Raw genomic sequence first — 20,292 nt, 5'->3', positions numbered from 1 at the left:
TTCCATGGATGGCCTCTAGTTCTATTTATCATATATTGAAAAATTTCACTTGCATCAATTTTATAAAATCCCTTTACTATCTTAAAAGTTTCTATCAACTAAACTTTGTAACCCACAAACCTTCAACCCTACCCTTGTAGGGAGCATTTCACAGTCATGTCACCATCTTGGTTACTCATCTACTCATCTCTGAATCCTTTCGACCACCTCTAGTCCTCAAGAGACCCAGGTGACCAAATCTATGTGCAGTAGTTGTCCAGATGTGGCCAAATCATAACCTTATAAAGAGGGATAATAACTTCCTTATCTTACATGTTTTTCAACATCCAAGTAATTTGTTGAGCTATTTTATCACCTATGTAGATGATTCAGAGTTGGGGAGAACTATAAGGTGTAGAGCAAATCTTGTGGTCTTACATGAGAATCTGAATGGGCAAAGACTGAGTGGGCAAGCTAGCTATGGGTTCATTGTTGTGAAATGTAAATATTTAATATTTGTTAGGCAAAGATAGAATATACAGTGTACAGTTGGTGGCTAAATTTTGAATGATGTGCAGGATATGAATTCAATGTTGATAGCCAGATAAGTTTAGGGGCCACACTGCTGCTAAAATTCTGGAGGATATCACAAAGAATTATGTTGATTATGAGGAGGGTCTTTGACATATAGGAAACGAAGAGGGTTATTGTTCTACTGTGTGTAGAGCTGGTCACCCAGTTTTCAAGGGGATGGGAATATCTTTGGGTGGTTGATAACATTGAGATTGACTAAACCACTTTCAAATCTCTGGAATGTTAGATAAGAGAATACATTAAGGGAATGTCTTTGCAGAGTTTAGCAAATAGGGAAAGGAGGAGAAAATAATAATAAGAATTATTTTTATGTGATGCCTCCAAGAACTCATTGCTGGAGGGCACTCTATTCTACTCTACTACACACATCTATCTCTCATGCTATTCCACCTACATACTATGACACTACAACTATTATTGCCATCTACTGCCTATCAACAACATCATCAGTATTTTTTGTCTGAAAATTGTGTATGTTCTCATGGATGATTTGTATATACAGGAGATGAAAACCTGCTATTTCCTTATGAGATGGCTAACTCATAAGGAAATAGCCTAAATACATTAGACTCATCGAGGGAGACCCCAAATCATATTCATCACAACTATTCGACATTCATACAGTATCTATCATACCTTGCCTTAAACTCATTCACTGTCACAGCATCCACCACAGACTTAGGGAGCGCATTCCACTCATTCACCACTCTAAAAGTAAAGAACCCAGCTCTAACACCTTTACTAACCACACTTTTGCCCAGTTTCCAAGGATGTCCCCTAATCCTCCCACAACCAGCCCTGTTTTCAAAAATATCTTCTGAATTAATTTTATAGAAACCCTTCAGTAATTTGAATGTCTCAATCATATCTCCCCTCCTCCGCCTATCAACCAATTTTTGCAACCCACAAATCCTCAACCTGTTCTCATATGGTTCATTCCACAGACCTGCTATCATCTTGGTCACTCGCCTCTGGATCCTCTCCACCTCCTCCCCATCAAGAAGAAACCTAGGTGACCAAATCTGAGCACAGTAGTCGAGATGGGGTCTTATCAAGGCTCGATACAGAGGAACAATAACCTGCTTGTCTCTGCTTGTCAACGTATTCTTCAGCAACCAAGTGATTTGATGAGCTGATTTGGCCACTTTTGCAATGTGTCCCCTAAATTTCAATTCCTTATCCACCAACACTCCTAAATCTCGTGCCTTATCAATTTCCTGGACACGGTTCCACCAATGCAGTAAACTGCCTCCAATCTTTTCACCCCAAAATGCATAACCTTACATTTTGCCACATTAAATTGACATCCATTCCCCCTAGCCCAGACCTCCAATCTATCCGAATCATCCTGCAAAATTTTGACGTCATCTGCATTCACTATTGCCCTACCCAACTTCGCATCATCCGCAAACAAATGAACTGTTCCTCTCAGATCCTTTCCTAGATCATTTATGAACAAATTAAACAGCAGTGGTCCAAGAACAGATCCTTGTGGCACACCACTAGTCACAGGCTGTCTTGTGGACTCTACTCCTGAGTAAACCACTCTCTGATATCTCTCCGTCAACCACCCTCCTATCCATCTCACCAACCCTATGTCCATTCCCATATGCTGCAATTTACTGATTAGAATTCCATGTGGTATCCTATCAAAGGCCTTAGCAAGGTCCAGTAGAATCACTGTAAACCCATTACCCTTATCCAGTTCAGCCGTCACTGTGTTATAATACGTGAGCAAGTTACTGGGGCATGACCTACCCTTCACAAAACCATGCTGTCCCCGATACAGTATCCCATTTTCTTCTATCCAATCTTGTATTTTCCTCTTGACTATTTTCTCTAAGACCTTGATAATGATTCCTGTTATGCTGATTGGCCAGTAATTTTCAACAGCAGCTTTGGAACCACCTTTGTGCAGTGGAACTATTTTCCCCTCTTTCCACCCCCTTGGGACTGACCCAGTCCTGAGGCTCAAATTAAACAAAATGGTCAAGGGCACTGACAATCCTTTGGCCGCTTCACGTACGACACGAGCTGGTATACCATCCAATCCCACAGATGTATTGACATGGAGGTTCTGTAATAGACTAGTTACCTCTACTTCATTCATCACAATTCCAGTATAAGCTGTTGGTTCTTCCATTTCTGCAAAGTCACCACCTGGATGATAACGCAAGGAGACAGGAATAGAACCAGCAACCACATCTGGAAACTGTGTAGAGAGAGTGAGAGAGCAAGGGAATGAGAAGAAAGTTCTTTGCATGGAGAGTGGTTGGTATGCAGAATGCATTGTTAAAAGTGTGGGGGTATGCAGAGCGAATGAGTTTAAGGCAGTGTTTCAGGAGCATTGTATATGACAGTGGAGACCTTCTGCTATGAGACTTTTGACTCTCTAGAGGTCTGATGTTTATAATATACCTCTGAATCAAACAATTAGAATAATCAAAGAAAATGTGTTGATTTGCAATTCTAATTTATTGCATAGAAAATAATTATTGCCAAATATGAATTAGCATAATCTAAATCTACGTACTTTGCAGATTATATAACCATTAATATATAAATTATAAGAAAACTGTTATTTGAAAGCATTCACAAAATTAGAATAATTTTTAATGTGGTTCAAAATATTACAATATTCCAAATTTTTTCGATTTGTTTTGAAGAGAGCATAGAAATAGCATATATTTCAGTAGCTGCAGGACTCACTCGTGTGAGGAATCGCTTGCGCGTGGGTTTCATTTAATCATTTGCTAAACATGGATGGAACGAGTGACATGTCGCAAGCTAAGAAGTTTTATATGGTGTCTGTACACAAAGAAGGCCACACCCAAATGTTCTCAAGACAGTATTCTAATGACTGGAGTTTTCAAAATAATCACTACAATAGCAGTCGAAATGTAATAACTACATTAAGAGATGAGAGTTGATTGAAGAATATCGTGAAGAAAAACTGCTACCGAACTACATGCGAATGTGTCTAAATCTACGAATTCACAAATTGGATTTTAAATCATGTGCCTAAGATGAAGCCACTTATGACTTTCAAGAAAAAGGCAGCTAGAGTGTTAATAGTGTAAGCAAAGACTAATCTGAAAACCTTGAAATGTCAAGAGTACTGCAAAAAAGTACTTTTTAGAGATGAAAGTATGTTTTGTGTGTTGCATGGTCATCGTGGGATATGTGTTTGGCATCTTAAGCAAGAAGCATTTGATAAAGAATGAAATGTTCAGTGAAATTTGCAATCTCTGTCATTGTATATGCTTGTATTGACTGCAGAGGGTGTAGGTAGGCAAGATTCAGCTTCTCGTCACACTTCCAAGACCATTACCAGATGATTCAAAGAAAGGCAAATCAATGTGATTAAATGTAATTTAATTCCTTGTAGGATAATGAGTGGTGAAATGTTAGAAGTGAAAGGAAATGTAAGGTGAAATGTTATAAATGAGGAGGATATATTCCAGTTACTGAGTACACTACATGTCAATAAGGCAGTGGGATTAGGTGGAATTTTGTTTCGGCAGTGGAATTAGGTGAAAACTTGTCACACTTCCAAGACCATTACCAGATGGCTCAAAGAAAGGCAAATCAATGTGATTAAATGTAATTTACTTCCTTGAAGGATAATGAGTGGTGAAATGTTAGAAGTGAAAGGAAATGAAAGGTGAAATGTTATAAATGAGGAAAATATATTCCAGTTACTGAGTACACTATATGTCAATAAGGCAGTGGGATTAGGTGGAATTTCTGCACATGTTTTAGGGAAATGTGCTCTGGAACTGACTGTGACTTTCATTAAACTTGGCTGTTTAATGAAAGTCTTGTAATCGGACAGATTCCTAGAGAGCGGAAGGAGAGTAAGATAGTACCATTGCATAAGGGTGGTGGTAGTAGAATGGAGTTATCAAACTATAGGCCTATTTGTATTTCTTCTATAGTTATCAGATTTTAGAGAAATTGGTAAGAGTTCATATACAAAATCAAGTAGATGAGGACAATATTATATATGCAGGCCAGAAGGATTTTTTAAAGGTGCTTTTGTTATACTAACCTGAAAACCTTTTGCAATAGAGTAACATGAGCAGTGTATATGGGTTAGGTGTATACTGTCATTTTTTTGAATTTTTCAGAGGTTTGACAGGATTCCATTGACAAGTTAATTTTTAAGTTGCATTATATGGGTTTGGATATCAGGTTAGTGGATTGGATTGAATTGATGATTGGCTCTCTGGTAGATATAAGAGTTGTATCAGGGAGTAGGGAGGTTACAAGTGGAGTTCCACAGGGTTCAGTCCTGGGACCATTGCTGTTCAGTCTTTATGTCAACGATATTGTTACAGGTATAGGAAGATGTTCAGTTGCTTGCAATGATGTGAAGCTTGGAAGGGTTGGAAGGTAATAGTGCTGATGTTTTGGTTCTTCAAGAGGATTTGAATGAACTGGAAAGGTAGGTAAGTGAATGGGGATGTTGGTTTAATGGAACTAAATATAATGTTTTAAATTTTGGTATATCCATGACATCAAAATATATAAATACATATTTGTCCAATCAGTAAAAATGAGACAGGTAGTGTACATATACAAATATTTGACAGGCAATTTGATCTGGAGTCGCCAAAGGATATCTTTACGAGTGATTGGGTTACTTCCACCTAACTTCTTTAATAAGCTCCATGCTTTTCTACTTGATTTTTTAAAGTCTAAGTCCTCTGTAGTTTTTATCCATTTTTCTCTGCACTCATTATCAAGCTTCAGGAGTAATTCATCAGCTATGTTGTAGTCACCAGATTCTAAATAGACTTGGTATAGCTCTTCACAGTCTTTATTCCAGCCAAGTATGTATTCCTTTCAGAAACCCCTTGGAATATACTTCTTCACTGTTGATATGACTGTTCCAATGAATCTGTTGTAGTTTTTGCTCACATGTGGTATCCATCTTACTATTTTATCCAGTTCTTGAGAAAAAATCATGCCAGTTTGCTTTCCTAAAATTCCATCTTGGTCGTGGAATGGACCATATTATTGGTATTTGTATTCCTATTTCTACCAATACTGGGTGATGTTGGCTGTGTGGAAAATCTTCAAGGACTCATCTTGTTGTGTTTAGTGACTGATTTGGGGTAACAAAGCAGAGGTCTAGGTTGTATTCCCTCTTCCATGCTGCAGCCTTAAAGGTTCCTTTGTCCTTTGCATCAATATTAAGCAAGATTGTTTTGCTTAGCCCAGTTTGTTAATGCTTCACCATTTCCATCGTTATTATTGTAATTCCACAGGATGTGATGGCTGTTAAAATCTCCTATGTAAATAGTAGGATATGGAAATATGGGAATTACTTCAGGTGACCATTCTACCAGGGGAAGCTTATAGATGTTAACCACTGTGAGATCTTCAATTTTCACTATGATAGTGTGTATATTCTGATTAATATGTGCTGATATTAAGTGAGCATTCTCTATATTATTGCATACATAAGTTGCACAGCCATGAGCTTGGTGGTGTGTAGCTCCTAGTATATCAATTTTTCCTCTAGATATCAGTTGTTCATTATCTGCATATGTCCTTGAATGACAGCTATGTCTATATCATTTTCTCAAAGGATTTTTGAGAGATATTGACTTTTAGCAAAGCTGATTCCTTCAATGTTGAGTTGACAAATCCGGAAATTAGAACTCAGTTTTCTTTTCTTGTGGTCCTGAAAAGAACCATTTGGTGATTGTATAGCTTGTGATTTCATGTGTCTATAGCCAGGAGATCGTTAAGATATGTCTGGCTGCCAACAATCACTCTATCTCATTTAGCATTACCCAGGGTGCACCATGTGGAGGCAAGCTAGAAATACCCCCCCCCGTACTGAGGATATTTTCATAGGATAGAACAAGGGGAAGGAGCAGGGACAAGGGCCATCCTTGGAAATTGCAAAAGGGAATGGAGAGTTAAAGGGTAAGAAATAAATAGTTTGCATGGAGAGTGGTAGAAGCATGGAATGCGTTGCCTGAGAGGATGCCGAACGTGCAGACAGTGGATGAGTTTAAGAGTGGTATGACAGACTTTGTGTTGACCTCCTATGATGAGTCTTGTGATATTCTGTGGATGTCAGGAAAAATAATAAACAAATATATAATTTTAAAACTTCACTGGTTTTGTTAATTTTGTGACATCAACATTCATTTATTATTCTTGTTTTATAGAAAAATAATTGATTGTGTCAATTGGTTGACCTCAACTGAGAAAGTTGCAGAATACTTAACAGCAGTGAAGTAAGTATTATAATAATAATAAAAAAAATAATAATAAACATAAATAAAATAATGAATAAGAATTAAATTGATGTATATAAATGCTGTCATTGTTTGAAAATTCGAATGCTGAGGGTAAAAAGTACAAAACATGAATACAAACATACACAAACAGTATTACTGTTTTTACACAGCAGAAATGTTGGATTGCTGAAACCTAGCACAACCACACTGCACATTGAAAGATAGTATGGAGATCAGTATTAAGGACACCAGTTGTGGAAGATCTTGAAGCTTGAGAGACATTTGTGCACTCCAAGGTTTATCAAATGATTAGAAGGAATAGAGAGTGTGCCATCATGAACAAAATGTCAGACATAATTTTAGGTTGGTGAGAGAAGATTGTTGATGTATATGAATAGAAAGATTAGTGAAATAGAGTCCTGAGAAAAACCTGCATGAGAGAGAACACTCTTCACCATTACCACATTTGAACAGCCTTATAGAAAACTGATGATTCAATTCCAAAACAAGGCAAATCATAAGAAGTCAATTTATCCTATTTTTAATAACAGCTGACACATATGTAGAAAAATAGAATGCATTAACTCTAATATAATTTTTTCTTGTCACAAGGACATCATCAAAGAGAGAAGGTTAATTGACAACATTCAAAAAAATGTTGAAAAATAAAAACAATTTTGAAATTATAAATTCCTTTTTTTCATTGTTATGATCAAATGAGTCATATAGCTTGTGCTTACTTGCTCATGTTTTGGTCACAGCTGGTTAAATAGGAGAATACACTATTAGTTTAAATGAAAACAATGATTATCTTTTGTAATATATACAGTTAGTCCCTCCTTATCCACAGAGGGATTCAATCCAAGAGACCCCGCAGATATTGTTGAACCCTATATATATATACACACCGTACTACGTGGGTGATCTGAAAAGTTCTCGGCCTAACAATGAAAAAAAAAAACGAATTTATAATTTAAAAATTGTTTTTATTTTTCAACATAATCTCCCTTGAGACTAATACATTTATTCCAGTGCCATTATCCCATCCCTTTGGTCTTTCTCAGTAAGATCTGCAAAATACCCCACTACAGCTACAATCACCTCTTGATTCGAAGAAAAATGCTGATCAGTGAGGAAGAGTTTTAGTTTTGGGAAGAGATAGAAGTCAGAGAGAGCCAAATCTGCAGAATAGGGTGGATGTTCCAACAATTCATAGTGCAGATCCCTTAATTTTCCCATTGCCAAAATACCTTTGTGAGTAGAAAGTATTTTTACCTTGGGTATAAATATGTTAAAGATACCAAGCAATTTTAAACCTGGTTTTACTCCATTTCCCAAGTAAGCAAACAGACTAAAAGTCAAGTTTGCGCCTGCAATTGATGCAAGTCTAGCTGATCCCACAGGTAGTGCAGGACCAGGGCAACTCGTGGCAAAGGTGGAACAAGCTCCGATCACTAATCTTAATATTTACCCTTGTTCCACCTTTGCCACGAGTTGCCCTGGTCCTGCACTACCTGTGGGATCAGTTAGACTTGCATCAATTGCAGGCGCAAACTTGACTTTTAGTCTGTTTGCTTACTTGGGAAATGGAGTAAAACCAGGTTTAAAATTGCTTGGTATCTTTAACATATTTATACCCAAGGTAAAAATACTTTCTACATTAATATCTCCTCCAGAGATTTTTATTTAATAAGGTTAAAACACCTTATGGTAACTTGTTTTGGCGAAATACTTACAAGCTCTGTATTACTAAATCTTGGTATTTCTATTTCTAGCCTAGCTCCCACTGACGAGACCTCAATAAAGGTCGAAACCGGTCTGGGTAGTGGTCCCTTGCCTTTAATACAAAACATCATACATCCCCTTCTTGGAGATGTGTTTTGGCATTAAGGGTAAATATTAAGATTAGTGATCGGAACTTGTTCCACCTTTGCCACGAGTTGCCCTGGTCCTGCACTACCTGTGGGATCAGTTAGACTTGCATCAATTGCAGGCGCAAACTTGACTTTTAGTCTGTTTGCTTACTTGGGAAATGGAGTAAAACCAGGTTTAAAATTGCTTGGTATCTTTAACATACCTTTGTGAGTAGGAATTGTGCATTGTCTTGATGAAAGATAATTTTTTTTTTCTGCAAACCTGATCTGGTTAAAAGATTGGAATAATATTCCCCGGTTATTGTTTTATCCTTTTCAAGCTAATTAATAGACGAAATGCCTTTAGCATCCCAAAATACTGATGCCATGACCTTTCCTGCTGATGGATCCAACTTTGTCTTCTTTGGTACTGAACAGCCTGCTTCTGTCCAGTTTAAGTTTAAGAGTTTAAGCTGCCGAGTTTAAACATGGCCGTAGTCTTGAAGCTGATCTACGTGAACCAGCCTTTTTGGACGTCCTTCACATAGATCATCTTCAAGGCTGGTTCACGTAGATCAGCTTCAAGGCTACGGCCATGTTTAAACTCGGCAGCCCATTTCTTAATTGTCGAAAATGAAGGAGAACAGTACCCATAAACTTTTATGAAATTCAAATTAATTTCTTTTGTCATTAAACCTTCTTTTATAAAGAATTTTATAACTGCACGATACTCAATTTTATCCATTTCGAGGGATACAGACAGCACTTTTGCTTCAGTCAGCTGTATAAAACAGACTACTTGATAGAATGAAATGGATAAAATTGAGTATCATGCAGTTATAAAATTCTTTATAAAACACACATAAGATTGTAAAAATAAAATTGTAAAAGACAAAAAGGTTAAAAATAAAAATCTCTCAGAAAAAAATAAAAAATCTGTTGGAGAAAAGAAGTCAATTCGAGAAGGAAAAAAGAAATACACAGTTGAAAAGAAAAGAGAAAATAAAATGATAAAAGAAACAATAGATAATAAAAATATTATTAAAGTATTATTATTATGTGACACCTCCAAGGAATCCAAAGATTCATCGAGGGTAGGCATCTACTATACAACTCTCTGTCTCAACAACCCATTCCACCAACAACAGCGAATCACATCATCTTCACCAACATCATCTACTGCCCATCACCACCACTAGTATTTTTCACAGACAATCACAAACAATCTATGCCCACGGCAGGATTCAAACCCACAGCCTTTTGGCTGGAGAACAGATACCCTAACCACTCAGCCAGACCAGTGAGTACTACGAAATAATAATCTCAGAATAGGAAAAGAAATAATAATACTAGAAGATGAAAATAGATGAGATATCAAAGATTAAAAAAAAAGCATAATAGACTTGTGCTGCCATACAATTTGAAAAATAGGATGTATTTTTCAAAATTGTATAGCAGCACAAGCACAGTTGAAAATACTGTTACATAGAAGCCAGAAGAACAGGAAAAATAAAGTATTCCAGAAGTAAAAATTTCAAAATAGACCAAGTATTGAAAGATATGAAAAAAAATTTGAGTGCATATCATTATTATTGAGAGCACACACATAGGAGAAGTGGAAATTATAATAGAAATTGTAGTCGTAGGTTCCTGTGGTTTAGCAGTTCAAAAGAAAAGTTTCGGTATTGCGACCACATTTTTATTGAGATAAACAAAATCCGATAAGTTTCATATGTCGTTTGACTTACTTCTTCAGGGGTTAAAGGTAACTAAATGTTTAAACACAATAAATGAGAAAATTACTCAAAATAGTCCATTAGATGTTGTTATGGCCATCTAACTATTCATCAAATTAAAAATTTAAAAATATATAGAGATATTGGAATCTTCAAGAAGAATTTTCTTTTAAGAATCGATATGTTCATGCATGCTATGTTTGGACAATGCTGGATGTCACGTTCTGTTGTTCACGTTCACACTGTCCAAGGTCTGACTTAAGTATATTTTTTATGAATGCTGATCAAACTTGGTGTAGAATTAGGTCCTGGTTTTTGTTGCATTGCATTGGGATTCTAAGCATATTTTCAGCTTCTTTAAATTTCCTTGTGAAACAGTTTTTTCAATATAAGACATGTTCATTTTATGCCGAAGTACATTATGGCCAATGGAAGTTGTGTGATATGTTAGGCCTGATTTATGTTCTCTCCTTTTTTCATACGTCTTTTTGATGTTAATTGATATGAATTTCTCCTGATCTTCCCGTCTGGCCTACGTAACAGATGCCACAGGAACAGTAAATTTTATAGACACCTGGTTTTTTTAATGGGTGATGTGGAGGTTTTGGGGGATGTAGAAATCTAGATATTTTTTCTAGCAGTAGAAAAGCTACTTTAATATTGTGCTTATAAAGTAATTTGGCTAGTTTGTCCGTAACATTCTTGATGTACGGTAGTGTAATTGCGTTCTTGAAATCTTGCTTTTGTGAGATGCTTTTAAGAGGTGTGTTGAGGATTTTCTTGATTGTCCTGGGTTCAAAACCATTTTTTTTTTTTTGAAGGTTTGTGTTAGATAATGTAATTTTTCTGTGCTGGAAATATTGTAAGCTCTATCCCTCAAGATTTTTATTAAACCTATTTTTTTGCATGGGGTGGGGGTGTGAGGCAGCATTAAGAAATCTTTGTGTGTTGGTGGGTTTTCTGTAAATGGAGAAAGATAATCTGTTTTCTCTTTCATTGATTTTTATTAGGATGTCAAGGAAAGGTAGTTTTTTTATGTTCTTCTTGTTCCAAAGTGAATTTTATGTTGTTGTCCAGATTATTAAAATAATCTTTAAAAGCAGTGAGTTCCTCTGTTGTTCCTGGCCATATGATGAAAATATCATCTACATAACAAAGCCAAATTTTCGGTTTTTTTACGATAGTTGTTTAATGCATTATTTTCAAAATTTTCCACATGAAGAACGTATTTTTTATGCAACGTTTATACAGTTCTACAATGTCCGGTGGAAAAAGATCTTCAAGGAGATTCACTGTTTCATTTCTGGGAACATTTGTGAAAAGATTGACTACATCTAAACTAGCCAAGATGTCTGAATGGTATATGTATATATCCTTTATCTTCTCAATGAAATGCATGCTGTTCTTAATGTATGATGTTGTTTTTCCTATGTGTAGTAAAATCATGTTAGTGAGGTGTTTTGCCAGATTCGAGGTCGGGGAGTCTCTTCCATCCACTATCAGTTGTAGAGGAGTTCCTGGAGTTTCTTATGTATTTTTGTAACTCTATATATTCTAGGAACTAATGAGTGTTTTGATTGTAGAGTTCTTTTAAGTTCTTCAGTCTAATTGGGTATATTTTTAATAAGATTATTGGTTTTATTGTGAGCTCGCCAAGTAGGATCTCTGTCTAAGCAGTGATTCTTCATTCATTATAACAGAAAAATGAAAATTCTTTTAATTTTTCTGTTATAATCCTCTGAGTTCATGACTACTGTCGCATTCCCTTAATCGGCCTTAATTATAACGATGTTTTTGTCTGATTTTAGTTCTTTGAATTTACTCTTCACATTGAGTTAACCACATTGCTTCTGTCCGACCTTTGGAATAACATTGACAATATTACATACAACAAAGCTACAGCGATTTCTGACCAAAAGAAATGCAATTTAATCAAAAAATGTAACGTACTTCTTCAAGAAAAAGAAAAACAAAGAAAACATCTAGATTATTCCAAAGTAGTAATTAACCTTTCTTCAAGAGTCCTATCAAGAACTGAAAAAAATCTACTTTTGAAAGGTTTCAATTTTGCTTTAATGCCACGCCACATCCTGAAAATTGATATCATATCTCAAATCGAGAAAGGAATATGAAATCTACCTGGAGATGCAGTGGATCTCATTCACATACAAAATACAGCAGTACTATTACAAGCAAATTACCACCCAGAAACTTACCATACACGGAATCCACAGCCCTCAAAGAACTAAAATCGGACAAAAACATTGTTATAATTAAGGTGGATAAAGGGAATGCGACGGTAGCCATGAACTCAGAGGATTATAACAGAAAAATGAAAATTCTTTTTGAAGATTCCAATATCTATATATATTTTTTAATTTGATGAATAGTTAGATGGCCATAACAACATCTAATGGACAATTTTGAGTAATTTTGTCATTTATTGTATTTAAACGTTAGTTACCTTTAACCCCTGAAGAAGTAAGTCAAACGACATAAGAAACTTGTCGGGTTTTGCTTATCTTTATCTCAATAAACGTGGTCACAATACCAGAATTTTTCTTTATAATAGAAATTGCTAGACTGGAGTGAGTTGTCTCTCTCCAGTCTAGTTCACTCAAGGCTTATTCTAATAATGCATTAAATAATTTGAGTGAGATAGTATCTCCTTGACATACTCCTTTATTTATTTGGAATGGACTGCTTTGTTCGTATATAAGGATAACAACAGTTGCTTTTTCATATGTTTTGTTTATTAGCTGTATGTAGTTTTGGTTTATTCCATATTTCTTCACTACTATTAGGATTGCTTGTTTTTGCAACTGAATCAAATGGATCGATATCAGTGGTCAAAAATTAAATTATTTTTAATATGCTGATCGTATTGTAGTAATAGCAAACAAAAGAGAACTAAAAGAAATAATGAAGAAATTAAATACAGTATCAAATAAAGTAGGATTATACATAAAGTATAAAAAAATTAAAATAATGTCAATTATTGAAGAAACCAGATATCAGAACAAATAATAATAGACAATATGAAAATAGAGAAAGTACAAAAATATGTATACCTTGAAAGAACTTTTACATTAGGAAAAAGAAGCATTTACGAAGAAATAAAAGAATTCAGCTAGCTGAATTCTTTTTATTTTTAATTTTTAATGGAGAAAGATGGACAAAGATGATAACCTAGTGGCATCTGTATGAATGATAACGAATGCTGGGAAGACCAGAGAGAAGATGAAAGAATGACCCAGTGGAGATGGCTGGAGAATGTTCGCGTGGGAAGCCTTCAACAGAAAAAGATGGAAACAAATGGGGAAGGCTTATAAGCAAATATGGTTATAAAAAGAAGAAGAAGGATATGTTTGATTGCTAGTTTTAAAATTATTTTATCTATTTTGATACAGCATATGCATGCATGGCAGAACAGTAAAAGCTATGATTCCCATATCAGTTGTTTGATATGAAACACTTTGTTCAGTGTAGTATGTCATATATATCCATTAGTGAATGTGGATGAAAAGGAGATGATAGTGCAAGAATATATCAGAAATTCATGTTCATCAGGCAAATGAAATCACAAGTTCATGAGATCAGGAATGCAAGCAGAATTTCAAATGATTAAGGAAACAATGTGGTATGGCAGCTAATGATGCATGCTAGGAGGAATGTGAGCGTGAATGGAGGTGTCAGTATGTGTAACAGTGATAGCAGTGTGAACATGTGCAAAAGCAGAAGGAAAAAGAAGAGCTTGGAACAATGGCAGAAATTTCAAAGCTTCAATGAATGCTGCCCAACACCACATGGGAGTCATAGAGATTAAAAAGGCACTTGAAAGCATGTTTCCCCAAGAGTGAAAATTTGCGATGTGACTAATACAAGCGAAACTAGGATGATATGATTGGAACAAATGGCTTGAATGTGTGGAAAGGCTTAATGGTTAATAGTACATAATATTTATTAACTTATTTGCTTATGTTTTGTTGGTATTATATCCATCATCTTCAGAGCACAAAAACAATTTGTCACAGTGCACGAAACAGCAACAATTTGGTATAACAGTGGGACTAGTGCACACACTTTTACAAGACCACTCTACATACCAAATTATAGATCATGATCCAGCTAACTTTCTTAAGAATAAAGTTTGCAAATTATTGAAAAAAGTCACTTCCTGGCCTTTTCGTGCTAAAACACCCAGAATATATGGATCACCTAAAATTCACAAACAGGGTACACCCCTATGCCCTATTGTGGATAGTATAAACAGTCCTGTGTACAAACTTGCTAAATATTTAGCTAAATTAACCAACCTCACAAATAATTCTCCCTCCTTTGTTAAAAATTCTGTTTGCCTAAAAAGTATTTTAGAAAAAACATATCTAATGTTTTATGTAAAAATTGGCTAATTTTTATGTAGAATACTTAAAAAACCAACCTATGAATACAGCACTCTCAAACCATTGGTTTGGCTACACTATGTTGTTGATGTGTTTGCTATTTGGCCACATGGTCCAGACACATTGGATACATTTTTAGTGTATTTAAATAGCCAACACCTTAAAATTCACTTCACGATGGAAAAGCTAATGACTGTCTGCCCTTCCTGGATACACTAATCACATGGATTCCAGGTGGTTCCTTATGCTTTTCTGTTTATAGAAAACCCATACATACATACAGGGAGATATTTGCACAAACAGTCACACCATCATCCACTGACGTGAGTGAGTGAGTTAGTTGCACAGTAAGAGCATTGTCATTGGAACAAATGGCTCTAGCTCTGTGAGTTAGTGTTTTTTGGATACTATACTGTTGAAATCACTCACTTATGTCACATCTTCTTAGCTAATCTCCATAGGATAGAAAAAATACTAAATGCTCCCCAGAAATCCTGTCCATTGCCTACTACACAAGACTGCAGCAAAACTGTTTCCATCCCATACATTCAAGGTTCCATCATTATACATGCTATTACCATACCTTGGATACCACTTCACACAGAATCAATTGGAAAAAAACAAAAGTGCTGGTCCAGAGAGATTGTTTTTGGAATCAGCAGTAGCTTTAAAACATACTCTGAAAACCTCAACAAGTATGGCTGTATACATTTACCAAATCTTAAATTTTAAGATCTAATTAATATTTGTTTTCTCTCTTTTTCCAACATAGATGGTGCCTAATTAGAACTTTAGTTCCTTATGATGTCCGTTACAATTTTTTTAATTATTCCCACTCTTATAAAATCGTTGTTGTTTTGCATACTGTGACAAACTGTTTTTGTGACCTGAAGATTTTGGATATGATAAAAGAGAAATATCAACAAATAAGTTAATAAATATTATTTTCTTATAATTTTGTGTTGTCATCAATACCATGAAAATAAATAACAAATGGCTTGAAAGGAGATATGATTGGTATGTGGGATAATATGAAAACATTGAGTGAAGTGGGAAAAAAAAAGCTAGAGTCAAGATAGCGAGTGAGTAATGATGGTATAATGAGTGTGAGGCAGAGAGTTGTGATTGCAAATGATTAATTGAGTACGCCATGTCAAAGAAATGGTATGCAATATGTTGATATATAATCCTTTTGACCATTTTTGCTGGGTGGGGAACATTTGAATGTGTTATTCCCACTCTTATAAAATCGTTGTTGTTTTGCATACTGTGACAAACTGTTTTTGTGACCTGAAGATTTTGGATATGATAAAAGAGAAATATCAACAAATAAGTTAATAAATATTATTTTCTTATCATTTTGTGTTGTCATCAATACCATGAAAATAAATAACAAATGGCTTGAAAGGAGATATGATTGGTATGTGGGATAATATGAAAACATTGAGTGAAGTGGGAAAAAAAAAGCTAGAGTCAAGATAGCGAGTGAGTAATGATGGTATAATGAGTGTGAGGCAGAGAGTTGTGATTGCAAATGATTAATTGAGTATGCCATGTCAAAGAAATGGTATGCAATATGTTGATATATAATCCTTTTGACCATTTTTGCTGGGTGGGGAACATTTGAATGTGTTATTCCCACTCTTATAAAATCGTTGTTGTTTTGCATACTGTGACAAACTGTTTTTGTGACCTGAAGATTTTGGATATGATAAAAGAGAAATATCAACAAATAAGTTAATAAATATTATTTTCTTATCATTTTGTGTTGTCATCAATACCATGAAAATAAATAACAAATGGCTTGAAAGGAGATATGATTGGTATGTGGGATAATATGAAAACATTGAGTGAAGTGGGAAAAAAAAAGCTAGAGTCAAGATAGCGAGTGAGTAATGATGGTATAATGAGTGTGAGGCAGAGAGTTGTGATTGCAAATGATTAATTGAGTACGCCATGTCAAAGAAATGGTATGCAATATGTTGATATATAATCCTTTTGACCATTTTTGCTGGGTGGGGAACATTTGAATGTGTTATTCCCACTCTTATAAAATCGTTGTTGTTTTGCATACTGTGACAAACTGTTTTTGTGACCTGAAGATTTTGGATATGATAAAAGAGAAATATCAACAAATAAGTTAATAAATATTATTTTCTTATCATTTTGTGTTGTCATCAATACCATGAAAATAAATAACAAATGGCTTGAAAGGAGATATGATTGGTATGTGGGATAATATGAAAACATTGAGTGAAGTGGGGAAAAAAAAGCTAGAGTCAAGATAGCGAGTGAGTAATGATGGTATAATGAGTGTGAGGCAGAGAGTTGTGATTGCAAATGATTAATTGAGTACGCCATGTCAAAGAAATGGTATGCAATATGTTGATATATAATCCTTTTGACCATTTTTGCTGGGTTGGGAACATTTGAATGTGTTAGCTGTGTTATCCTACCAGAATCTTGACTGACTAGCCATCAGTCATGCTTGTAGCATGTTGAGCACAGTTAAGCCTGGGATGGATTTCTGTGGTGGAATGGCAACCTACATTACCATCAAAAAACCCTGATGGAACTGATATAGATGGCAGTGCCAATATTTCAGTGAAGTCCGGAGGGCCATACCCAGGAAGTCTTAGTATCATGCCTCCATGTAGGCCCTTCTCCCCCCCAGGAAACATGGTGTCGTAATGAACCATGGGGAAGTTGATACTGAGCAAAGAGCTTTCAGAAAGCTATAAAATGCATCCCCAAGACATTATGTGGCCGGTGTGGGAGATTAGGCCACCCCCCCCCCCCTCCACTGCAATGATGCCAAGAAGAAAAATGAAGGGCTGTAAAGTTACATCCAGTGTTTGCCCATTTTGGCCCATGGCCAAATTGGGCAAACACTGGATGTGACTAAATTTCCCCACTATATGACTACTCTGATCGAAACCATTTATGGAGGTCAGAGCATGGTTCAGTGAGGAAGCTTTCCCAAATAATAAGCAATACTCGAATAGCCCAAAGAATTATAAATATAACAGTAATCAATACAATCCTCATTTCCTCTATATAGGAACATTTAATTGTCAAACACGTAAAGAAGAGGAAGACCTTATAGCAAAAACTAATATTAAATGGGACATCATAGGTTTAAGTGACGTTTGCAGGCAGGATGAACATTTAATAAACTAAAAAAATTGAGACTACTTATACTATTATGGGAAAAATAAAGAACAACACAGAGTTGGTTTTCTAATTAAGAAAACAATTACACATCTCATAGAAGAATTTAATTATACAGATGAAAGAATAATAGAAATCATACTTAAAATAAACTCCGAACTTAAAATCAGGACCATCCAAATATATGCTCCCACCTCATACCACATTGATGAAGAGATAGGAGCATTTCATGACTCACTGCAGCACATTTTAGAGAAAAAAAGAAATAGCAATCAAAACTTTACTATAGTAATGGGCGATTTTAATGCCAAAGTAGGTCATCCCATTCACCAAATAGACACAATAGGACCATATGTATATGGTACAATTAGCAATTCAAGAATGGCTTTTACAGAATTCTCTATCAGTAACAAGCTTTACATTATGAATACATTTTTTAAGAAAGCCCTCAAAAGAAAATGGATATGGAGTAGTTCAAATGGAGAAATAAAAAATGAAATAGATTATATTGATTATATAGATTATACTGTGTAATAATAAAAAAATAGTTCAAGATACCTCAGTACTAAATCAAGTAAAAACAGGAAGTGGCCACCGACTGGTGAGAGCCAAAATTACGATAAACACCAAATTGGAAAGAATAAAGTGGCTAAACAACATAAAATCAAGAAGTTTTGACTTGAAACCTATTGAAAACAAGAAGGATTATGAAAAAAACTCAATCAAAAACTAGACTTAATAATAAATATATTTGAAAAAGACATAAATAAAATTGGCAAAAACCTAACAGAAGTAATAATCTCAGCAGCCAATGAATTCAAAAGCAACAAAAGGATCATAAACTTTCAGAGGAAACCTTACAGCTACTAAAAAAGAGACAAAATAAGAAACAAGACAAAAAACTTAACTTCTAAAATAGAATATGCAGAACTATGCAATAAGGAAAACTAAACAATAAGGAAAATTATGAGAAATTAAATAAGATATTATAACACTAAGAAACAATTAAAAATAATAAAAATATGAAAATACTAAGAAAACATTTATCAGTTGGCAAATGTCAAATAACTGCAATTAAAGATAAGAATAGAACTACAATAAGGAACTAACCAAGAACAAATCCTAAGCAGGCTAGAAGAATTTTATAAAGAACTCTATAGTGATCCTTCAATAGATAAATCCAATATAAAATAACTCTTCTCCATCATATATAGAATTCATCCCCCCATTCACTTCAGATGAAATAAAACAAGTATTAAAAGAAATGGAAAATGTCCTGGTGAAGACCTAATTCACATAGAATTAATTAAATGGGAGGAAACAACATAATTCGCCATGTCATAAGCTTTCTAAATCTATACCTAGAAGAGGGGAAGATACCAGAAAACTGGAAAAACTCTACTCTGATAATGTTATTTAAAAAAGGGAGACAAAGAAGTAATAAAGAACTATAGACCAATTAGTATTCTTTCTAATCTGTATAAAATTCTCACAAAATTAATAACAAACTTCTAGAGCTCGAATCGACCAGTAGAACAAGCAGGATTACATAAAAGGCTTTAACGCAATTGATCATATTCATTTAGTAAAACAAATAATAGAAAAAGCAGAAGAAAACCAATTGCCTCTCTGTTTAGCCTTTATTGATTATGAAAAAGCATCTAATTCCATCAAAACTAATGTAATAATCAAAGCACTCCAGAATCAGGGAGTTCCTGGAGAATATATGGACCTCCTCCAAGAAATATATCACACTGCGACAGCAACAATCCAACTTCACATGAGTAGCAATAAAATATCAATTGGAAAAGGTGTCCGACAAGGAGACTCTCTTGCCCAAAATCTTTACAGCAGTCCTTCAAGAAATATTTAATAATATAAACTGGACAAACCTTGGTATAAAAATTAATAACAGGAACTTAACATACCTAAGATATGCAGATGATATCATAATTTTTGCAAAACACTCCAGAAGACCTATATCATGAAAGCAAAAAAATTCAGTCTAAAAATAAACAGAGAAAAAACTAAAATCATGTTTAATCATTTTGTAACACCAAAAAACATAATAATAGAAAACAATTTCTTGGAAAGAGTCTCTTCATATATATATATTTAGATCATCTCATTGATCTAAACTGTGGACTCCAAAAGGAAATAAATAGAGGAGTTCAACCTGCCTGGAATGCATTCAGAAAATCGAAAAGCATTTTTCAAAACAATGATGTCCCACTCTGTTTAAAAACGAAGACATTTAACTAGTGTATGCTGCCAGTTATCACATATGGTTGCAAAA

General features: G+C 34.8%; 1 protein-coding gene across 4 annotated transcripts in view; it reads left to right on the top strand.

Annotated features, from left to right (window-relative positions):
• Positions 1 to 20,292, top strand: part of LOC150105407 (sorting nexin-13-like) — a 599,079-nt gene that overhangs the window by 519,263 nt on the left and 59,524 nt on the right. For all 4 annotated transcript variants that reach the window (XM_090394133.1, XM_090394134.1, XM_090394132.1 and 1 more), the window contains one exon: positions 6,762 to 6,830. In XM_090394133.1, the coding sequence (XP_090250259.1) occupies positions 6,762 to 6,830 (69 nt within the window). The remainder of the gene's footprint in view (positions 1 to 6,761; positions 6,831 to 20,292) is intronic.

The sequence above is a fragment of the Typopeltis vanoorti genome, chromosome 6 (genome assembly GCF_054136105.1).
Source record: "Typopeltis vanoorti isolate ZY-2024b chromosome 6, IOZ_Tvanoo_1.0, whole genome shotgun sequence".
NCBI lineage: Eukaryota > Metazoa > Arthropoda > Arachnida > Uropygi > Thelyphonidae > Typopeltis > Typopeltis vanoorti.
Note: the sequence above shows the minus strand (reverse complement) of the source record. Positions and strands in the feature narration are given on the sequence as shown.